This window comes from Diceros bicornis, chromosome 9, assembly GCF_020826845.1.
Source record: "Diceros bicornis minor isolate mBicDic1 chromosome 9, mDicBic1.mat.cur, whole genome shotgun sequence".
In the NCBI taxonomy this organism is placed as follows: Eukaryota; Metazoa; Chordata; class Mammalia; order Perissodactyla; family Rhinocerotidae; genus Diceros; species Diceros bicornis.
Window position 1 is genome coordinate 71,809,678 of NC_080748.1, and position 20,699 is coordinate 71,830,376.

General features: G+C 42.9%; 1 protein-coding gene across 6 annotated transcripts in view; it reads right to left on the minus strand.

Annotated features, from left to right (window-relative positions):
- ABCC4 (ATP binding cassette subfamily C member 4) overlaps positions 1-20,699 on the minus strand; it is a 266,824-nt gene that overhangs the window by 54,217 nt on the left and 191,908 nt on the right. For all 6 annotated transcript variants that reach the window (XM_058548381.1, XM_058548382.1, XM_058548378.1 and 3 more), the window contains 6 exons: positions 17,995-18,145; positions 12,535-12,654; positions 11,017-11,127; positions 9,993-10,093; positions 8,717-8,908; positions 174-329 (listed from right to left, as the gene is read on the minus strand). In XM_058548381.1, the coding sequence (XP_058404364.1) occupies positions 174-329; positions 8,717-8,908; positions 9,993-10,093; positions 11,017-11,127; positions 12,535-12,654; positions 17,995-18,145 (831 nt within the window). The remainder of the gene's footprint in view (positions 1-173; positions 330-8,716; positions 8,909-9,992; positions 10,094-11,016; positions 11,128-12,534; positions 12,655-17,994; positions 18,146-20,699) is intronic.

Below are 20,699 nucleotides of genomic sequence, written 5' to 3' on the forward strand. Positions count from 1 at the left end.
ACAAACAAACAAAACCTGGTATCTGATGAAAATACCTGCTGTTAAAAATATGCTCTATTGGGGGAAAAGGATCAACCCTTTGTTCAATTAAAAAAAAAAGCAATAAAATGAAAAGCAATTAAACCTAGGTGCACTTCTAAAAAGAACATGTGAGAATGCTCGGACTTGCATACCTGAGGTATGATTGACATTTTCTTCCTTAAATCGTGAAGTCCAACTTCGGTTGTCAAGATCTTATCAATCCAAATTTTACCTTCGGGTTCTGACAATCTAAAAAGGGCCGAAATGAGGGAACTTTTTCCAGCTCCTGTTCTTCCCACAATGCCAACCTGCAGAGAGATCCAGGAGGAATTAAGAAGGAACAATAATATACAACAGACCCAGGAGAAACTTTGGTTGCTGAAGATGAATTAAGAAAGTCCTATACTGAATGTAGTCTGGAAGAGTTTCTCAGCTTTAGTACTGTTGACATTTTGGGCCAGATAATTCTTTGTTGTGGGGGGCTGTCCTGTGCACTGCAGGACGTTTACCAGTATCCCTGGGCTCTACCTAACAGATACCAGTAGCACCTCCCAACTTGTGGCAACCAAAAATGTCAGACATTGACAAATGCCTCCTTGGCGGGTGGAGGGCAAATTGCCCCTGCTTGAGATCCACTGATCTAAAGAAAAGTTAAAAATAACAGAATCAATCTACTGGCAGTGAAAAGCCAGCAGCCTCCCAGGTGGTCAAAAAGAAGTCAGCTTTTAAATTAGCTTTATTCGTAGTCTCTTGGTATTTTGAACCTTGAGAATTGCTTGTATAATTTTATATAGATGTCAACAAGTCAAGTCAGAAGTGTTATACATAAACAAGTATTCATTTTTCCCAGAGTTCTATCATTTAAGAGGAGTTATTCTTTGGTAGAGAAACTATCAAAACTACATCACTTCTGGATGTTAAATATCTGGTTATGTTCTCTCCTGAAAGGAAACATCTTCAAATTTTAAAATGCAGGTCTAAGTGTCTTAAAAGACAGTAGCAAGTAGCCAAAATACACATAATGAGATCAACAACAACACCATCAACACAAATAACATCTGCTATTTACACGGGGCCTTTCATCTGAGCAGTTCAAAAGGCCTTTACAAACCAATTAATACCTACAATTGCCCCTTGAGAAAGATACGTTTCAAGTATCAGTCTAGTTAATAAAACCAAAGCAGAGAGAAATTAAGTATTCTGACAATAAGATCAAAGATAATATAATGCAGGTAAAATGCTGATCAGGAATGAAACTGTATTGTAATAACTGGCTTTTAGCTGTGTGCCTTTAAACCTGGATGCAGAAATTGGCCTTTTTTACCAATGAGCTTGCCCAACTGCAAATTCCCTAGTGGGAGCTTCCCAAGCGATAATATCTCTGCTTAGGAATCTAGAATCAAAGAGGGGCATAAGACATGCTTTCAATCATTTGTAAATTAATTGAGTCAATTTTAAAAACTCCTGGCTTTAAAGAGAGAAGAACTAAACCTTTCTGAGCACTGATTATATGGTGGGAACTTGACATATTTTCTCATTTGAATACCGCCAAAGTTTTAAGGCTTAATTTATAAAATAATAATGGCATTTCAAAAAAGAATTTATCAAGATTCAATGTTAAAGGAAAATGGCTTTAGCTAATTCTATTACCTTCATAGCCATTTTGTACCTTATGGTAAGGCCTCATTTATATCTCACAGACGGGCCAATTTCTGCATACAGATAGGTCCTAGTACGTACATGCGTGACTCAGGCGTGTGTCTATGTACTTCTGGGTGTTCTATGTAAATCAACACACATCAAGACAGAGACAAGAACCATGTCTCCAAGAATGTGCAGATGTCCCTGTGCCATCAGCGCTACTGAAACTGATCCATCTGTGCAAACTGGAACATTTGCAGACTGTTGGTAAACAGCCGAGATATGGCAGGGGGCACTGAGGGCTGCCCATGACCCCCAGACTGTGAGCTCCAAACTCAAGTGAGAATAATAAGAAAAAGGCAACTCACAGCAAACCTGGCTCTGGCTATTTCTCTCTGCTGTTCTGTCATCAAGGCTATGGCCTGAGTCTCTCACGTCACCAATGGGTTTTACCAATTGCCCATGGAGAATATCATCAACATCAGCAAGTTTACATTCACAACCCCAAAGAGACACTTTGAGACAGTCTTGTTATTTTAGCTGCTTTGCAACCACCCCTTTATGTTTTCTCAACTAGGCCAAGGTTGTTCTCTGACGACCACACCAACACGTTAGACATTTGTACCTGGATCTCTCTTCACACATCAAACTCAACATGATCAATACCCAATGCCCCACTCAAAACAGCTGCTTCTGCTGACTTTTCCATTTTCATCTCATAATTTCTTTCCCAGGCTCACGGGCTCAAAACGTCCACCTACTTCCAGCTTTCTCCCAGTCCAGGATGGCGCCAAGCCCTCAAGATCCTACTTCTACCACATTTCATGACAGTCCCCTCATTTTAATGCCCACAGTGCTCACTGAGTACAAGGCTGAATTACCTTTTAAAAAACAAAATCAACTCTTTTCTTAACCATAATCAGTGCAAATGAATATGAAGTCAATAAATATTAGCCATAACCCCTACATGCTGATATAACTATTCTTAAGATATTGATGTATTTTCTTTCTGGATTTGTGTGTGTGTTCCTAAAGACACAAGCTCATATATTTAAACAAAATGGGATTAATATGAACATATTATTATAATCTGTTTTCATTTAATATTTCATAAAAATATTTATTCTAATGGCCACATAATATTACAGTATATATGATCATTTACTTAAGAAACTCCGTATTTATGGATATTTAGGCTGTCTCCAATATTTTGCTGTTATAAATAACTCTGTGTTAAAGCATCCTTGAAGCTAAATCTTTGCAAGCAACCTTAATTATTTCCTTAAGATAAATTCTTAGATGTGGAATTGCTGAGAAACAGGTATGAACATTTCCAAAGGAGGCTGTTATGTACTGCCAAACTACCCTCCAGAAATACAATACCAGTTTCAACTCCCACCCATTTCCCTGCACATTCACAGACCTGGTGTTTTAACTTTGTTTTAATCAACATCAGCTTGATTCCAAAAAGTGGAATCACTTTCCCCATTACATCTTACTAGGAGTACACAACAGCTACTGGCTTCCTGCCTCCCGCATCTTCCCACGACGGTCCACGTGCACTCACTTCTCAGATTAAACTTCTGAAAGACAGCTCTCTGCTGGTCACACCACCCCAGGATGTCTCTTCTACTAAACCATCCAGCTAACCTCTCTAGCATTAAGTTCCACCAGTCAGCTTCCTTGGGATTACTAGTAGTTGTGAGGAATGAATGTGGAAATGTGCGTTACACACCTGGCAGTTCATTTCCTTGTGTGCTCTGCAGGCGCCTAATCCTTCACTCGCTGATTCACAGCATTATGCCTTTGCTTACGCTGGTCCCACCACCAGGAATGCCTTTCACATGCATTCCCACCTGCGGAAATCCTAACCGCATGTCACAAAGTCTGTCTCAAAGGCCTAATTCTTTGGAAATGCTCTACCTGTTCCCTCATGTGGACTTCTCTCGCCCTAACAGATGTCATGTCACCTTTTTCTAAACTTCCATAAGAATTGTGACCTCCTTCCATCTAATGTAGTGGTCATTTTTATACTACCTTGTTTCTTCTACTGGACTATATGTGTGAAAAGCGGGATCTATACTGGATTCACCCTTGTATTATCTGTATTACCTGTGGTGTCCTGTGCAAAATAGGCATTTCATAGAGAGTTGAGAAGTTTAATTCAGGCTGGAGAAATTTATGGAAAATGTATTACCATATCATTTAGGTATACGATAAGCTGGACAGAGAACACAAACATGGCAGATAGAGCCTATAACCATAAATACATTTGCAAATGGCCAATCTCTCACGTTCACAGGGCAGAGAATTTACGCAGCATAAGTAGTTATGGTCATTTTACTCCCTATGATAAGGACAGCTATCGTCCCGGCGCTTAGCTAGTGCTGGTCTCGGTACTAGGTGCTTTACACGTCTTATCTCGTCTAAGTTGTACAACAACCCTAGAGGCTAGGTCCTATTACTTTCATTTTGCAGAAGAGACAATCAAGGCTTAATAAGATTAATTAGCCTGTCTGAAATAATAGAGCCTGTTAAGTGCAGGATGGGACTCAAACCCAGGTCTGCCTGCCTCTTGCCCACTCTGCTTATGGCTTCCTTATCACTTGGATGGCGCCTTATCACGGCCCTCTGCCTAGCAAGAAGAGAGAAAGTGGAGAGAGGTGTGGTTGTGGTTAAAGGAACTGGCCTACCATACAGATCCTACTGTCAGACATTTAAAGCATCATGTGGATGCAGGTGGGTACAACGCAGCAGGTGGGACAAGAAAGCCAACATCTCTGAGCAAAGAGGGTACCCGAGGTGGGATGGGCTAGTTGTCAGCAGGAAGAAGTGGCACCCACAGCTGTGACTAGGAGAGAAACATGCAGCTAAGTGGGGCACATGGTACCTGGGAAACAGGCCAGACAGACCTACTGCCCTGCTTGGGGCAGTGAGACTAATTTTTGATCCCATCAAGTGGTCAAAGATAATGCTACGCTTGGCTGTCTCTGACTCGGGGCCCAGGCGGGGCCCAGCCCGTGGTGAAATACCTCTAGCTTCTACAGGAGGCTGGTATGAGGAAGGCTAGACAGCAGGAAGAAAGCTGTGTGTGATGAAGACAGACTAGACTAAAAAGACACAAACACACAAACTTGGAATCACACAGAATTAAGTAATAATGTAAAGTCACAATGTGCAAAATATAAAAGTAAATACATCTGTAGGGTGGTAAGTGCCATAGAACTTTCTAGAGCCTCCTGCTCAGTCACAAGAGGGGCTGGGGTAATTCATGAGCTCAATTTCAAATCGTCAAAGGACATTTCTTGGAAATCACAGATTATCAGTCATTAAAAATTGCCTATGGGGGAAAGATGACTTTACTGGGGCATCCTCAAATGTGATTCTCAGTCAAGAGGTCTGGGTGGGCCTGAGATTCTGCATTTCTAAGAAGCTCCCAGGTGATGCAGGTGTTGCTGGCCCTGGCTACACAGTTTGAATAGCAAGGAACCAGAAAGCCGGCAGGGGAAGCGGGACAATCTGGGAGTGAGGGGAGGGGTTTCTGAGAAAGTATTATGTAAAAGAAGATGAAAATGTAGGAAACTAATATTTTTGCACATTATAGCAAGGTCTAGTACACATCTGTAAAAATGTATTATCCAAGTAATAGCTCTGAGCAAGAAAAAAAATAACAAACCAAAACCAATCTACCTCTAGAGCTGGAAAATGCTTTAAAATGGCCCAGTACTCTCTAAAATGATCAAATCAACCACAAAATCATCTAAATGAAAAACGCAGCCAGTGTTTAGAATCTAACCAGGAAGCCTAGGGTGCTATTTACCTCATTCTGCTTCTTTATTTTTACTTGCTATTTCTTCCATGAATTAGAAACCTGCTTCATACCCATGACATTTTCCTGTTTACTGTAACTTCCAGGAGTCTGGACAGCAGAGGAAAAGACTGAAAAAATAAAGCATCATTTCTGCTGGGTTGGCACATTCCCATGTCCTCCCCTGCAAGCCTCTCTCAATCAAATTCGACACCAAAGCGGTGTCCCAGAATAACGGGGGCTGGGACAGGTGTGGAGGAGACAAGCCTGGGACCCACACAGGCAGAGTAAAATCATTTCATGACGACGCTGCCTGGATATAATCTCTCAACACATAAATGGAGCTAAAGGTGATACTGCAAATGGACCAGAACACAAATCAAGAGTCGAGTTATTGTAGTTCTTATAATTCAGTCTCCAAGTTCAATTTTCCCTCATTTTAGAATCTCAGATAATCCAATGATCTGGGGGTTTAAAATTGAAGAATACAAATCTGTTATGTTTCTAAGTTGTACTACACAGTTTCTTTGATAATTTATATTTTATGGCTTCCAGGGAAATTTAAGACATGTGCACATTAACAGAATTACGTTTACAACGTGAAATCTGAGGGACACACTGTCTGTGAGTACACAAACATCCCTTACAGTGTGCTTGGGGACAGAGTTACATCAGCAGCTGCATTTAATGTCTTCCTGACACAGCTGTCCTCACCTTCTTACCCATCTACAATGAAACTGGAAATAATTAGGAGCCAGCTTTTGCCATGTGACTTACTAATGCTGCTCCCTGGGTATCATTTGGGCATTAAGTTGAACATTTATTCTTTCATGTCACAAGGATATCATCCATTAAATTACGGCTGTAGTCCACTAAATGGGTCTGTGGTAGAGGGAGAGTTTAAAAAGAGTAGTTCTTAAAGTATTTAACATATCTAGGTAATTGGTTGTTTACAGGAGTTGTCTTGTGGGTAAGTTTCTGTTACTGGTTGCTTCATATCTGCATGTTACTCACTCACTCTCCCAGCCAGCAGCCCCTCAGCACCCACTATGTGCCCTGCAGAATGCCATTTTCTGGGGAACAAAGATGAAAATAAGATGCTCTCTGACTTGAAGAAGCCTCAGGGTACAGTGAGATACAGACCCAAAATTACAAAGCATGCCATAAGTGCTATTGTTTTTACTTTATTTTATTTTTTGGTGAGGAAGATTGGCTCTGAACTAACATCTGTTGCCAATCCTCTTTTGGCTGAGGAAGATTAGCCCTGAGCTAACATCTGTACCCATTCTTCCTCTATTTTGTACGTGGGATGCCGCCACACATGGCTTGATAAGTGGCACACAGGTCTGCGCCAGGGACACGAACCCGCAAACTCCGGGCCGCCAAAGCGGAGTGTGTGACCCTAACAACTACGCCACTGGGCCAGCCCCCATTTATTTTTTAATTGTGATAAAATACACATAAAATTTACCAACTTAACCTTTTTTTTTTTTTTACTAAATAAACATTTACTGCATTTAATAAACACAGTCAAAATAATGTAAATTACTACCCACATGAAGAACATAAGAGTTAAGAAATACAGAGTGAAGGTAAGATTAGAGTGGGATAGGATAAATAGGCAAGTTTTTTTCTGTCTTTCCTCTGGATCCCTGCTCCCATCTCCATCCAAGCTATCTTGGATTTTATCAAAAACCTGGGATAGCAACTTAACCATTTTTTAAGTGTATAGTTCAGTCATGTTAAGTACATTCACACTGTTGTGCAACCAACTGCCAGAATTCTCTTGGCCTTGCAAAACTGAAACTCTGCACCCATTAAACAACGACTCCCCATTTCCCTACCTCCTAGCGACTACCATTCTACTTTCTGTCTTTATGAATTTGACTATTCTAGGAACCTCATATAAGTGGAATCATACAGTACTTGTCCTTTTGTGTCAGGCTTATTTCATTTAGCATAATGTCCTCAAGGTTCATCCATGTGTCAGAATTTCCTTCCTTTTTAAAGCTGAATAATATTCCACTGCATGTATACACCATATTTTGTTTACCCATTCATCCGTCGACAGACACTTGGGTTGCTTCCACCTTTTGGCTACTGTGAATAATGCTACTTTGAACACCGGTATACCATAAATACTATCTTAAAAGAATAGATAAGATGCTGTGGAAGAACTGAGGGTCTCACAGAGGCAGATATGTTAGAGCTGGCTGAAAACGAGGAGACTCCCCAGCCAGATGACAGAAGGGAAGGTCTCTGAGGTAGAGGGGCACGTGCACACGCTGGGAGCAGGGGGGACATGATGCTTTGGGAGAACCTATACCACCCAACTGCAAGGGTGTGCGCATGTTAGGGGTCGAGGCTGGAGAGGCAGGTGAGAGAAGAGCTTCCTGCTGCCTTGTCCAGGTGAAAGGAACACTGGCGGCAGACTTAGACACTGGCAGGACCAGGTCACACAGCTCTCAGCCCTCTCCCATGTGTATCATCTCCTGCCCCTTTGGGTTTCCTTTCATCGACTTTGAGGGGGTCTCTGGGCCCTTTACTGCCTCCAACTGGGGGCTCTGGTTCCTCAGCCTGACTAGGTCACGGATTCCGGATTCTTCTCTGGTGGCAAAGCGCTGGGCTTGCAGCCCCTGCTCGAGTGTACCTGGGGCCATGCTCTGGTTCCAGCAGCAGCTCGCCCAGGCCAGGAGCTAGCAAGGGCCGCGGAGAGATCGGATCTGTTTCAGAAAGAAGCAGTCTGTGGGAGGGAGGGCAGGGGAACGACAACAAGGTATGGGTTAGAGGAGGGCAGGTCTGTGGAGAAGACCAAGGGATGGAGGAGGAGCGTTGCATCTCAAGGGCACCACAGAGAGGAAGAGGAGGATTTGAGAAATACACAGAAGTAAGAATCGACAGGAAATAGATATTGGAGGGTTACTGACAAGGAGCAAGTGTTGACTTCCAAGACTCAGGCATGAATAAGTGGATGTCGGATAGAGTATCCTGGGTCAGGTTAAGTTCTAGTCCTGGGGACCAGGGCCCACCAACTACCATGAAGCAGCTCACAACACAGGAAAGAAATGTGGGTATCCACATTCTATGGTCAGTTTCCAAGATTCACCTATAATATCACCCGTCTAATCTGAATCCACAGAGGAGGCAAGAGTCCCCTGGACACATTCACAGGGAAGCCAACAAGAAGATGCTATAGTGCTAAATCATTAGACGAAATTTTAAAGAGGCAAGGCAGCTGAAACAAACCTTTTCTTTTGATTTAATGAGTGCTGTCAGGTGCTTCAGTACCAGAGGCCCATCTAAACTGTACGTGAAGTTAACGTTATCAAAGACAATCACTCCTTCATGGGGCCAGGTCGGTGGGGGGCGTTTCTGGTATTCCCAAGGTGCTTCTTTCTCAAGGTCTGTATACTCAATCACCCTTTCCACTGAAATCATCTGAAAAACACAGGACATCACATGGGTTAAGAGTGGAGGGTCTTGTTTACGGATGTTAAGAGATTGTAAATGAAATGTTGTGCTCAGGATATCTCAGGTCTTAATATCCCACAGGAGGGAAGTAGGAGTCTGAGGAGGACTTTGATGATTTATAAACTCGTTCGTCGTCTTTTAACACTTTCACTTACAGCTACTTCCTTCAACATTATATTAAAACTAGAAGAATTCGAGAAATGAATGCTAGGATTTTATTTATCTGCTTTTCACAGCTGAATAAAATACACGAGGATTTTGTCAAAAAAAAATAAGAATACTTATGGCCACCCGTCAGTAATCTTTTGCTACAGAAGGGCCATCTGTCATAGATGAGTAAAACTGAATGGTCATCAAACCTCATTTTAATAATCAGTCACTTTCTACTCTATTAGAAGAGCAAAATGGAAAGATTTCGTTTTCACTGTTTTCCCACCTTTAGGAGAAGGTGCAAATATTCAAAAGAGGAGATGATTTACATATTGACTAAGGCCTCCTCAACAATCATGACTCAACACCTTTGACTAGCACCTTCCAAGAAGGCGCTTACTCTACCAGAAAGGGACACCAGCAAATTTAGGCCCTCCTGTTTCTGTTCAAAACATACAAGAATAAATGTTAAAATGTGTGTGTGTGTGTGTGTGTGTGTGTGGGGAGATACCTATTAATTAAACAAAAAACCTCCAAACACTGAATTCTTCTTTTACCAGGTATAAGGAATTATTCATTAAGAAACAAAAATCAACAGGCCTCCAAGAAATTAGCTTATACCCTCTCCAGGATTTCAGAACCTCCCTCCTACAGAGACATTTATTACATTTGAAGACTTGTGATGAGTATAAAACCTGCTGACACTGCATACATAAGACTGAGAAAAAGATGTATATATTTTATTTTACATTAACTTTAAACAGATGGAGGAAGGATCTAAAAAACTCTGTTAGCTACAAAGTAAAAATAACAGTTTTAATATTTTACATAAGAATTGCCTTTATGCCATTTAATGGCAAAGCAACTTGAAAAGGCTAAGGAACGTTAGGATAAACAGTACCAGATTCTCAGCTTCGGCACTCTGCCTGACGCACCACTGGAACATCCCCATGAGCGTGAGGGCATAGGACAACGCGAGGCCCACTTGCCCGGCATCCAACGCTAAATGAGGAAGAAGGGGAATAAAGTCAGTCCCATCCTTAACCCTGAGCCCAGCTCCTTGTGTCACTTCACCCAGAAAACTATTTGATTATATTTAAATAATTTGCATATAATGATTGAGACTATGATACAATGAAAAATAAAAAATTATGAATTAGAAAGATTAAATGAGTTTACTAATCCCAAGAGGATCAACATACACTTGACAGTATTATACAGTTGAAGAATAATGTCATTATTCAGACTTTCATCATTATGGTTTTGAGGCCCATTACATCATTGCACTTTCTACGTCTAATGCAACTGCAGTTGGAAACCACTAAAAATAAGGCAATGGGTTCTAAAAGCCAGTGCTTTTAAATCTAAGATACTACTCTCTTTGTTCCATTATTAAATATTGTGATTCAGTGTTGCTACTCTGGAATACTTAGGGGTGGCAAATTCATGCCATACATGCCAATGCCTGCTCATCTGGTACCCATGAGCAGTGAGGATAACGTTCTTTCCTGCTGAGAATCTTTCTCAACCCAGTGCACCAGGCGCCTACAACCAAGAGATCCGAGTAGGCATAAAGCTAAAACCTAAAGCCCTAAGCTGGACAAAATGCTTAATAGTAAACTTGGTTCTCTCCTCACAACTACCAGACACTACCAGGAATGTTCAGAAGGTCAGCTTGCTACACTGGCATAGGCCTCAAACCATTAAAGAAATATAAAAGGAACTCATCAAGACCCAGTGACTCCTCTACATGGGCCACACTGTGCAATCACACCCAACCTGACCACTGCAAATGCTTTAATACAATTCATTAGAACTAAACAGTATACGATGTTAGACAAGGTGGCAAGAGTTTAATTTAATAACTGTAAACGCAGCTATAAATTGTAAACATACCACAAATAGTTATTCACATCTGCACTTACTTTTTGCCAGAATCAGGGACCCAAAGGTAATAACAATGACAAAGATGGCACAGATGGCATCCAGACGCACGGCGAACCACCGGGACGTAGTCAAAAACAAGAACCAAGCCTCTGGATTTGTGAACCGTAGCAAGCATAATGAATAAGTAGAAAAACCACGTTAACTGCTTCGAACGAGGAAGAGCATTTTGCCCATTTGAGCTACAGAAGATTTCTACACAAAGCAGGACAGCAAAGTTGTACCCCCAACGAACCTGAAGATTCCAGAAAGCTAAGCTGTGACACAAGACAATGTATGGTACACATAGGAATGGTGCAGTGGCTTTGTGGGAAGCATGCATTGAAAAATTCAACCCAGAAGTTATAAACAGAAATATGATCATCATACAGAACATGGAAAAATGGTCTCTTCAGTGCATTTCTGGCAGTGCTGGGCCTCAACGTGAAGCTCACCCACTCACACGGTTGACTGTTCCTAGTTCTCCGACAGCAGAGAACACAGCTCCCATTTTGTTTCCAGCACCTTCCATATTTACTACAGGCCCTGCACGCAGAGTTTATTCCTTAGGAGCCAGTATCTAAATGACCATCTCACTAAAAGTATCTGCACGTGGCTTTCAAAATGCCATTTTATCTTCAAAGTACAATAAAATTAGGAAAGGTGGGCCAGGATTTTATAGACTTAGAGGAAATTCTGAAATTTCTACATAGAAAAAAACTTCACTGATAGAAAGAATAATACATATCAAGTGGGTGGCAAATCTGATAATCAGGAAATTGATTTCCTCAGTCACTTCTGCCACCCTGCATGCTCTGAAAAAAGAGTCAGCAAACTACAGCCTGTGGGCCAAGTATGGCCCACTGCCTGCTTTTGTAAATAAAGTTTTATTGGAACACAGACATGGTCATTTGCTGATATATTACAGCCATGCATTGCTTAAAGATGGGGATATATTCTCAGAACTGCATCATTAGGTGATTTCCTCATTGTGTGAACAGCATGGAGTGTACTTACACAAACCTAAACAGTATAACCTACTACACACCTAGGCAATACAGTACTAATCTCATCAGACCACTGTCGTACACGCAGGTCGGTCATGACTGCATTTACCTTTGCCTGCATTCATGCTACAACAGCAGTTGAGTAGTTGCAACCAAGACAATATGGTGCACAAAGCCTAAAATATATACTATCCGGCCCTTTACAAAAAAGGTCGCTGCCCTAAAGGGACAGAAAGCCGCAGGGCACAGGGATGCAAGGACGATGCAAGCCAGTCAGGGCGAGCCAAGCAGTGTGTGCTGGGGCAGAGGGGAGCATAGAGGGCATTGTGAGAGGAGTCACGGCCATGAGGAAGGAGAGGGGAGGAAGATGCGCAGAGGCAGGATGTGAGGTGGGGTTGGGGGTGGGGGGCAGAGAAGGAGAGGTGCTGGCCAGCAAGGACACCTCAGAGGGAAGTCAAGCCGCAGAAGGCAGCATATCCCATCCTCTGAAAGCATTTCCAGAAACTTACAGACCTGAGTGCAAATCCTGGTGTGCATCGAACAGTTCCTGAAACCTCTCTTCAGCTTTGTACGCCCGGATGGTCCAGAGTCCCTGGAGAGAAGCCGATAAGTGGGAAAACACTGGGCTCCGTGCTGCGGAAGCAGAGTCAGACGAAAAAGAGAAAGTCAGTGAGGCTGGATACAAGGAAACCAACTGCCTCTCGTGCTCTGTGGTCGCACATCCCGCGGAAGCGCACACCCGGAGCCTCCTGGGCTGCCTCGGGAAGAAGCGACGATGCTCGTGCTGGAGAAGGCTTGATGTCACCCCTCGACCTCCTGGTCACGTTACACTTCACTTCAATGACCTGGAAATGAAAGTTTCTCTTTGAACCTATCTTCGACAAAATTCAAATCATAGCTAGATTTAGATAACAAAATTCGTTCTTCGCCCACTCATTCACCAAGATCCTCCTCAAATATGGCCTCCCTCCATATTCTTCTCTGACATTCCTCTGGGTGGAAATTATCGTTCACTAATTTGAGTCAGTAGCATTTTTAAGTTTAATTCTGTGTTAGAGTACTCACCACACGGAATTATGATTAGCTATCATGTGTCTCTCTCCACCTTAGGTCATCAACTTCCTAAGGGCTGGGATAAAGCCAGCACATCCCTGAAAGGAACAGTGCCTGGCACAGGACAGGTGCACGGTAAGTACGGTGAACGGACAGGCCGCATTGCCCTGCATCCTGGGGAAGTTCCCGGTGCCTGCTCCTGCACCAGGAGTCTCTCATGGGTCATGGGGCACCTGGGTATTGCGCTGTCCTTGTGGCCACAGGACCTGCACAGCCAAGGTGCCTTTGAATAGTCTTGACTTCAGCTCTGGGAACCTGATGGATGTTTTTACAACTGCCCTGCTGGACACTTGTCCTGGCCTTTGGAGGTCTCTCTGGCATGTAACAGTGACGCTGCCCTTTCAGAATCTGACTGTGGCCTTGGCGGCCACTCTCTTTGGAGTAACTTCACGTTGGTTTGGGGCCTGATGTCACAAGATCGGTCATTCATTTCCCTGTCGTCTTCTCTAAGAGCACACTGTGGACGAGCACCGGGGTCTGGCTCCTGCACATCGGAGAAGAGGTGGGCTGCACGCTGCTGGGCAGGGATGATCCCTTACAGTTTTTATTCCCCACCACAAATGAGGCTGTAACTAGCTATCGTCAGGGACAGACTGCGAGCCTGCGACCTCTGTCTGTGATGAGTAATAATCTGTGCTTCATCAGCAGGAAATACTGACTTATCAACTTGTTACCTGTGCCTCTCCTAGGGAAGACCCGTTAGTAAAACCTAGGTGTTTAGGGGAAGTTAAGATCACGTATCTTATAGGAGGCTGTAGAGATTTTATAAAATGATAGAGGCGGAAAAAAAAAAATTAAAGGAAAAGCTCACTTATTTTCAGGCCTGACTCCCTAGCCCGGCATCCGAAAGCCTGTCTAAGTTCAGTCAATACCGACGTGCACATGGGCACTGCGTGTGTGGGGGGGGCTCTGGGGTACAAATGTGTAAACACAGAACCTCTTATTAAGCTTAGTGTCCATGGCTCCTCAAGCAAGGGAGCAGCTAGCTTCCACGTGTGAGACACGGCTTCAGACAAGGTGGGAAGCCCGGCTAGGGGCGTGCTGAGCATCCACTCAGCTTTCTGGCCCTTTCCTGACTGGGGACATTAACCGCTAAGGGCCCTCATCTGTGATTCTGCTTTAAGGAAAAAAAAAACCTCTGAACCGAGATACGATCTAACATCTGCTCTTGTATCTAATTGAGGCAAAGACCCTTAAGTGATTCGGTGGTGGTTCTGCCCGTCCACTTATATGTTTGTGGTCGTACTCTAGTATCCACGCTGTTCTGTCTCTTCATTATACTGAGTGACCTTTGATCTTTCTTTATTTTAGCTTCCTTTAACTTTGTAATTTTAAGACAGTAACATGAACATAAGAGGACTGAGCTCATGCTCCAAATAAGAAAGGCTGGAAGCTCTGAACAGGCCTTTCCTGCGCTCCCCAGCAGATGCCCAATCCACCCCAGAACATAGTCAACATGGAAATGGGGTGCTCACAGGGAGGACTCAGGAGAATTCCAGTCTCCAGGACACTATCAAGAAAGTGCCCAGAGTCCAGCTCCAGATAGCCCAGAGAACTCACCAGAACCATGCTCTCCTTTCCAGAGCAAATGCTGTGCCATAAACACAATTTCATCAGCGACAATGCTCCTGAGCAGGAAGCAGATGTGGCTCTCCACCCAGGGACAGCCCTAGAAGGAAATTCTTCAGCTTGGCCATCCTCCCTGGCTTCCCTCACCAGGAGGTCACAGTTGCAGGGGATTATCTCTGGCAGGATTTTAGGGCAGCGTTGACTTTAGAAACCAGGCTGCATCTCAGCCTTGAACACCAGCGAACCCAAAGACCACATCACCTACTTTACCTCATTCCCAAGAGTCACAGCGGTCCGGCAGGAATCTGTCTCTGTGAAAAGCTATCCTGTTTCTTTCACAGCCCACTAGGGCCAGCATGAGTGAACTGGAGGGTCTGCAAAGAAAATTAACTAGTACAGAGGGAGAGGGGGTGCCAAGGCTCTGGCATTACCTCGCCCAATGTAATACCCTTTTTCCCATGAAAACTGAGCTGGCTATCCTGAAGTAGATCTGTATGACACCCATGGCCTCAGTCAGCAGTCACAGACAAAGGTAACCCTACATTTCCCAAGGCTGACAGCTGTGTTTTCCATGACCCTGAGGACTTTTTGGGACATACCCCCCAAGGACTGCAAATCTTCCCTGGAAGTGGGAGGGCAGGGACCTGGGCTGACAGCCTTGCTGCAGCTTATCATTAATGCTATGTGAGACCTCCTAGTTATTATCTTCTTAATTCCCTTGTGTTCAAGGTTCTAGGGCCTTTTGTAGTGGCCAGCAAGCACTGTACAAGCATCAACTCAAGCATCCTCACAAGAACCCCAAAGGGCAGGTATTATTATACCCTTGACGGAGGGAAAAACAGATTGAGGGATTAAGAGCACTGCCCAAGATTAAGTTAGTTAACCCAAGTAAGTAGTAGAGCTGGGTGTCAGACCCAACTGTCTTATGCCTAAGGCTGTGCTTTTAGTCACAGCCAGTGTCTCAAAGGGAGCATAATCAGGGTTGAAGCTGTCCACATGTGACTAAATGCATTTGTCTCCAGAATTTGTAGTTTATGTTTAGAAAACTCCAAAATCTTACTTAGCTATTATCCAAGAGCATTACCCATCATTGTACATCTTATTAAGTACCTTAAGTTGAACAGAGTCCCTGAGAACCTGGCATGAGAACACCTTAAAATAGCAGACTTGAGGATCTATGGTCTGAAAACACGTGGCACACATATTAACCCTCCTCTAGCAATGCCCGTGGCAGGCATTGCTAGTTGATCACAGCACCCTTACAGACAGAATTTGGATATGGCTTCATAATTTAGGCACTGCCAAATGAATAGAGTCAGCTAGAGCAATGCAACCAAATGCCATCCTGGTTTTACACACTTCTCTATCACTGACCATTGCTAAGCTCACTTTTACAAAAATGAAAAACCATCACTATCAATGGCGTTTGTCATTAAGACAGTTTAAACGTCAGCCTAAGTTTCCAGAGGCACCAGCAGTGGCCTCAGGAAATACTATCAACTACTGCTTAGAGGAAACCGTGGAATTGTTACTGATGGCACAGGCCCACCACCCAGATAGATAATAAACAGTTCCAGTCAAGTGGCCATTGGATTATCTGGGAGCATTGATGAGGGAGTCCCCACCTTTAACTTATTGTCGCAGCCTACCGGGGTGCAGAGAAATCCAAATATTCCACAGGGGCTATGCCAAAGTTCTCAGAATCTCCAAATCTAATGAGAAAATCCTACACTGCTTCTTGAGAAAAGGTTCACGAGGTCCTCTTCTCTCCACTTCCATATGGATGGGAAGCAGCCCTTGTCCCAGGCAAAAAGCTACATCAAGTGTTCCTTCTGAACAACCCTTCTTTAAATATACCAGATTCCTCCTTTGCAACAAGACTGATGAATAATTCCACTTCATGAGTGGCCAACAAATCATAAAGTGTGTGAAGCCTTGCTGTCTACACAAAAGACTGGTTGGAGCTCATCATTTATTCTTCTGCCTTCTCCAAGTCCTATCATAGTACCAAGTCATAGCAGCAGAATGTTACACGTGCCTGGACTCCACTACTCCACCATCCCATCGAAACAACGCACAAAACCAGACCTCATGGTAGTTTAGCTGGTTCTCTTGATGACTGAAAAAAATTTTTATAGCTTTTATGAAACTGCCACCCACTATCCTTTTATGCAAATACTTATGATAAATACTTCTCAAGAGTTTATTATTAAAAAAGACACACACATATGCCACAACAAAAAAGTCCTTTGTCCTGATGAACTTATATTTTTCCACTTAGTAGAAGTGGAGGATCATGGGACTCAGTATGTTTCTCTCCTTAGGCTGGCTTCCAGAAAGCTAAGCTGGTGTTAATTTGAGTAGCTATTCATGATTGAGGTTTCTTCCTTCTTTACATTTTGACTATTGTCCTTATACCTTTTTTTAAAAATATAACAATTCTACTCTCCTTAGGATTTTTTAATTTTAATAATAATAAAATGTTTGTGCATTAACAATGAGATAAACTGTCAATTATTTCGCTCTCTGTGATTACCAATAGAATAGAATGATTAATCATAAAATGTTTCCCCCATTCTTCCAAAACTAGGAAGTTGAATAGAGTAACAGACTAAATGCACACTGAACGGATTCCTCTCCCCTGTCCTCCTACGGGGGTTACTTTCAGCATCCGTTTATATGAACAGCTTAGGGGGAAAAAACATCAAACAGTGTGGCATTATACCAAATATTGGTGACAATAAAGAGAAAAACCGAAAATAACAGTGCTTATCTTTTTTAAAACACTTAACAACTGCAACTTGTGATTTTTTGAGTATGTGGAAATAATCTATTTTTCACATGTATCACTTCTGATATATATTTCCTGACACCTCCTTGCCTTTCCTTCATTGTTCCTTTCCTTGTCATTTCTAGTAACTTCTGAGGAAGAAAAATTCCCTATTTTCCTTCCAAAAACGTTCACTGAGTGCCTGCTCCGTGTTAGGAAGGATGTCATGAACAAGACAGAAACGGTCCCAGTCTTCACGGTGCTCAAGTTCCAGGAGAGCATCATTCCACAGATGTCCTTCACTCCTTCCTCATGCAAATCTGCAAAGCTGCACCTGGCATGCCATCAGCTCCATCTGCCCTAAGGGCCACACTGACTCACGGTGGCCACAATATTCAATTACCTAACTTAGAGAGAAATTCCAGAAGACAGAGTCTCCACAATTTCAGGGGTCTCCTTAATTATGGCATAAATGGAAGTTAGCTTGCATTGCCATCCCAACCTGAGAGCCCGGTACTCACTTGTAGATTCCAGGCGTTTGACATCTCTTGACGTTTCTAAGAAATATCGCCGAAGAACAAAGAAAATGATGACCAGGGGAATCAGAGGTATTGCCATCCAAGGAATCACTGCCACCGCCACGCCCACCACACCAATCACTTGTAGAAATGACTGAAATAGTGAAAACAGATACAGAGGCCTCCTTATCAAAAATTCTTTTCAAAAACAGACTTTAACGGGTTGTTTTGTTAGGATTAAACTCCATTCCTAAAAAGGCTTGTTGGAATGTCAGGGAATGCTTTCCCATCCAAAGATATAACAAAATTATAAGTGGTCCTGATGTTATTTATTGCATGCTTACTATGTGCCAAACGCCATAATAAGAACTTGCTAGGTATTAGCTCTTTTTTGATACACTCAGTAGCCCTATGAGGTAGGCATTACTATTTTCCCTATTTAACAAATGAGACAATTTGAGACTCAGAATAGGACTTGGATCCCAAACTATCATTAGTCAGTAGATATTACGAGGGAAATTAGCAAGCAGGTATCAAAGATAAGGAATGCAGAAGACTCAGCTATATATGTAGGGATAAGGAAGAGGTTAATTACAAATTCAGCCTTCAGAAAAGGAGGAAAAGGGTTAAACATTTACCTTTGGAAGTGGGGATTCCTCTTTCTTGGTTTTCTATTCATAGTTAACATTTACTGAGAGCCGGCCGCACATTAACTACTTCACATTTATTAACTCATTTAATCCTCATAATAGCCCTATCAAGCAGTAGCATTACCTCATTTTACAGATGGGGACACTGAGGCACAGGGAGAGGAAAAGCAACTTGATCAAGACTGGCGTAAGTCACGGAGCCAGGGAGCCCATGTCATTAGCCATTACAATATATTTAAACTTGTCCCCAATGTACAGCCATCTTTTTATTGTTCAGGAAAAACATTTTGACTTATTTGAGTTTCCTAATTTGTCTTTAATTTTTCCTCTAAATACCTTAAGGAATTTCAGAGTTCATCAGTATGCCCAATAAAGAATAGACAAGAGACAAGAAATATGATGAAACAAATTTTTGATATTTCTTAGAAATCTGAGGAAGAGTTTTGATAATAAGGAAACAACTTACAATGTCTAAAAGGGTTTTTTTCCCCATCTGGATATACATTAAATTTTCCATCATTAGCATAAGTATTTAATATCTATTTCAAAGGCTGCTGATGATAACAATGGCAGATGCCAGCTGTCAGGCGTTTACTGCATGTAAGGCACTGTGCTCAGAGTTCTATCTGCATCTATCCTATGAGGTGATTTTATCTTGGGAAACGATCTTGGTGTAAAAAGACAGCAGGCAGAACAGAAACCCAAGTCCCTGGATGATGCTGATTTAAGTATCCATCTTTATCAGAAAAAGTACAATATCATGGTGTACAGCTTCAGGCAATATGAATGCAATTCACCTCCTAGTGTCTGCCGGCTATGAAACTGGGGTCGGATGGTGCGGACAGGCAGATTCACATGGCATGGGCCAAGGGCTCCAAAGTTTACGATCTTAGATGGAGACAAATACATGACCACCCACACAAGGCACAGAGCACTATGGAAATACAGGGAAGAATACATAAACACTTTCTAGAGGTTTCTAAGAGGAGGCTTATGACCGAATTTCATAGGCTGGCTTAACAGAAAGAATGGCATGAATAATTTGCAGGTAGTAATCACCAAGAGGGAGCTGGGCTGCAAAGGTTAAGTTGCTTGCCCACATTAACACAGGCTGTTCTGTGACTTCCTAGCACCCACACCTGCATCCTCTGATCACCAGCCCAGGGCCTTCCCCACCAGGCCACCCAGGGCAGCAAGCCCCTGGCACATCTCCAACGGAAGGATGAGCAAGGTAATGTCTTAGGGAGACACAAGTTACCATCTCACAGTTCTTCCACATCAGTTTGCTCAGAGGATCCTCCCGACCATGTTGTGAGTGAGAAAAGTAAGCACTGTCACTTCCATTTACGGATAAGGAACGTGAAGCTGGGAGGTTAAGCGGTTGTCCTGAGTTCTCCTAGGAAGTTACTGTGCTATGGAGAAAGCCAGGAGCGGTTCATACACAAGGACTCCAAGTGCCACAGCTGTAGGCAGGATGAGCATGGAGAAAGGAGGAAACTTCCAGAACCTTGACTTTTTGGCCAGGAGCCCCCGTGAATGAGACTGCATTATCTTGACGTAGACCAACGTGCTTTTACCGTTTCTCCCAGTATCTGCTGTGGTATCAATACAAAACCCAGAGTGAAGAGGAATGGAATTCTGAAGGAAAAAATTCCACTCATAAATGGAGGAAAACAGGGCTGTCGGATCTCCCTCCTTTTATACCTACAGCTGAACAATCTCTTACAGCTACTGGATTAACTGATGCATCTGACCCTGCTATACTGATTAGGAAGCCAGGCTTTCTCCCTTCACGCACCAGCTCCTTCTATGACCGGTCTTATATAAAGTCACTAGGCTTGCTATCATTAGTTGTCAGGGGAAAAAAACCCTGCTGAAATGTCAATTATGAAAAAATTCAAAATTATAATTTTTTAGCAGACTCACGTCACGTGATTGGACAATATTCACCAGTTTCAATTATCTGGCTCTCCCTGGAGTGAAGGCTTTTTATGGCCAACCCAGCCTGGCAGATGACCCGGGAGCAGAGGTAAACTCAAAACGAAGGGCTCCACTGGA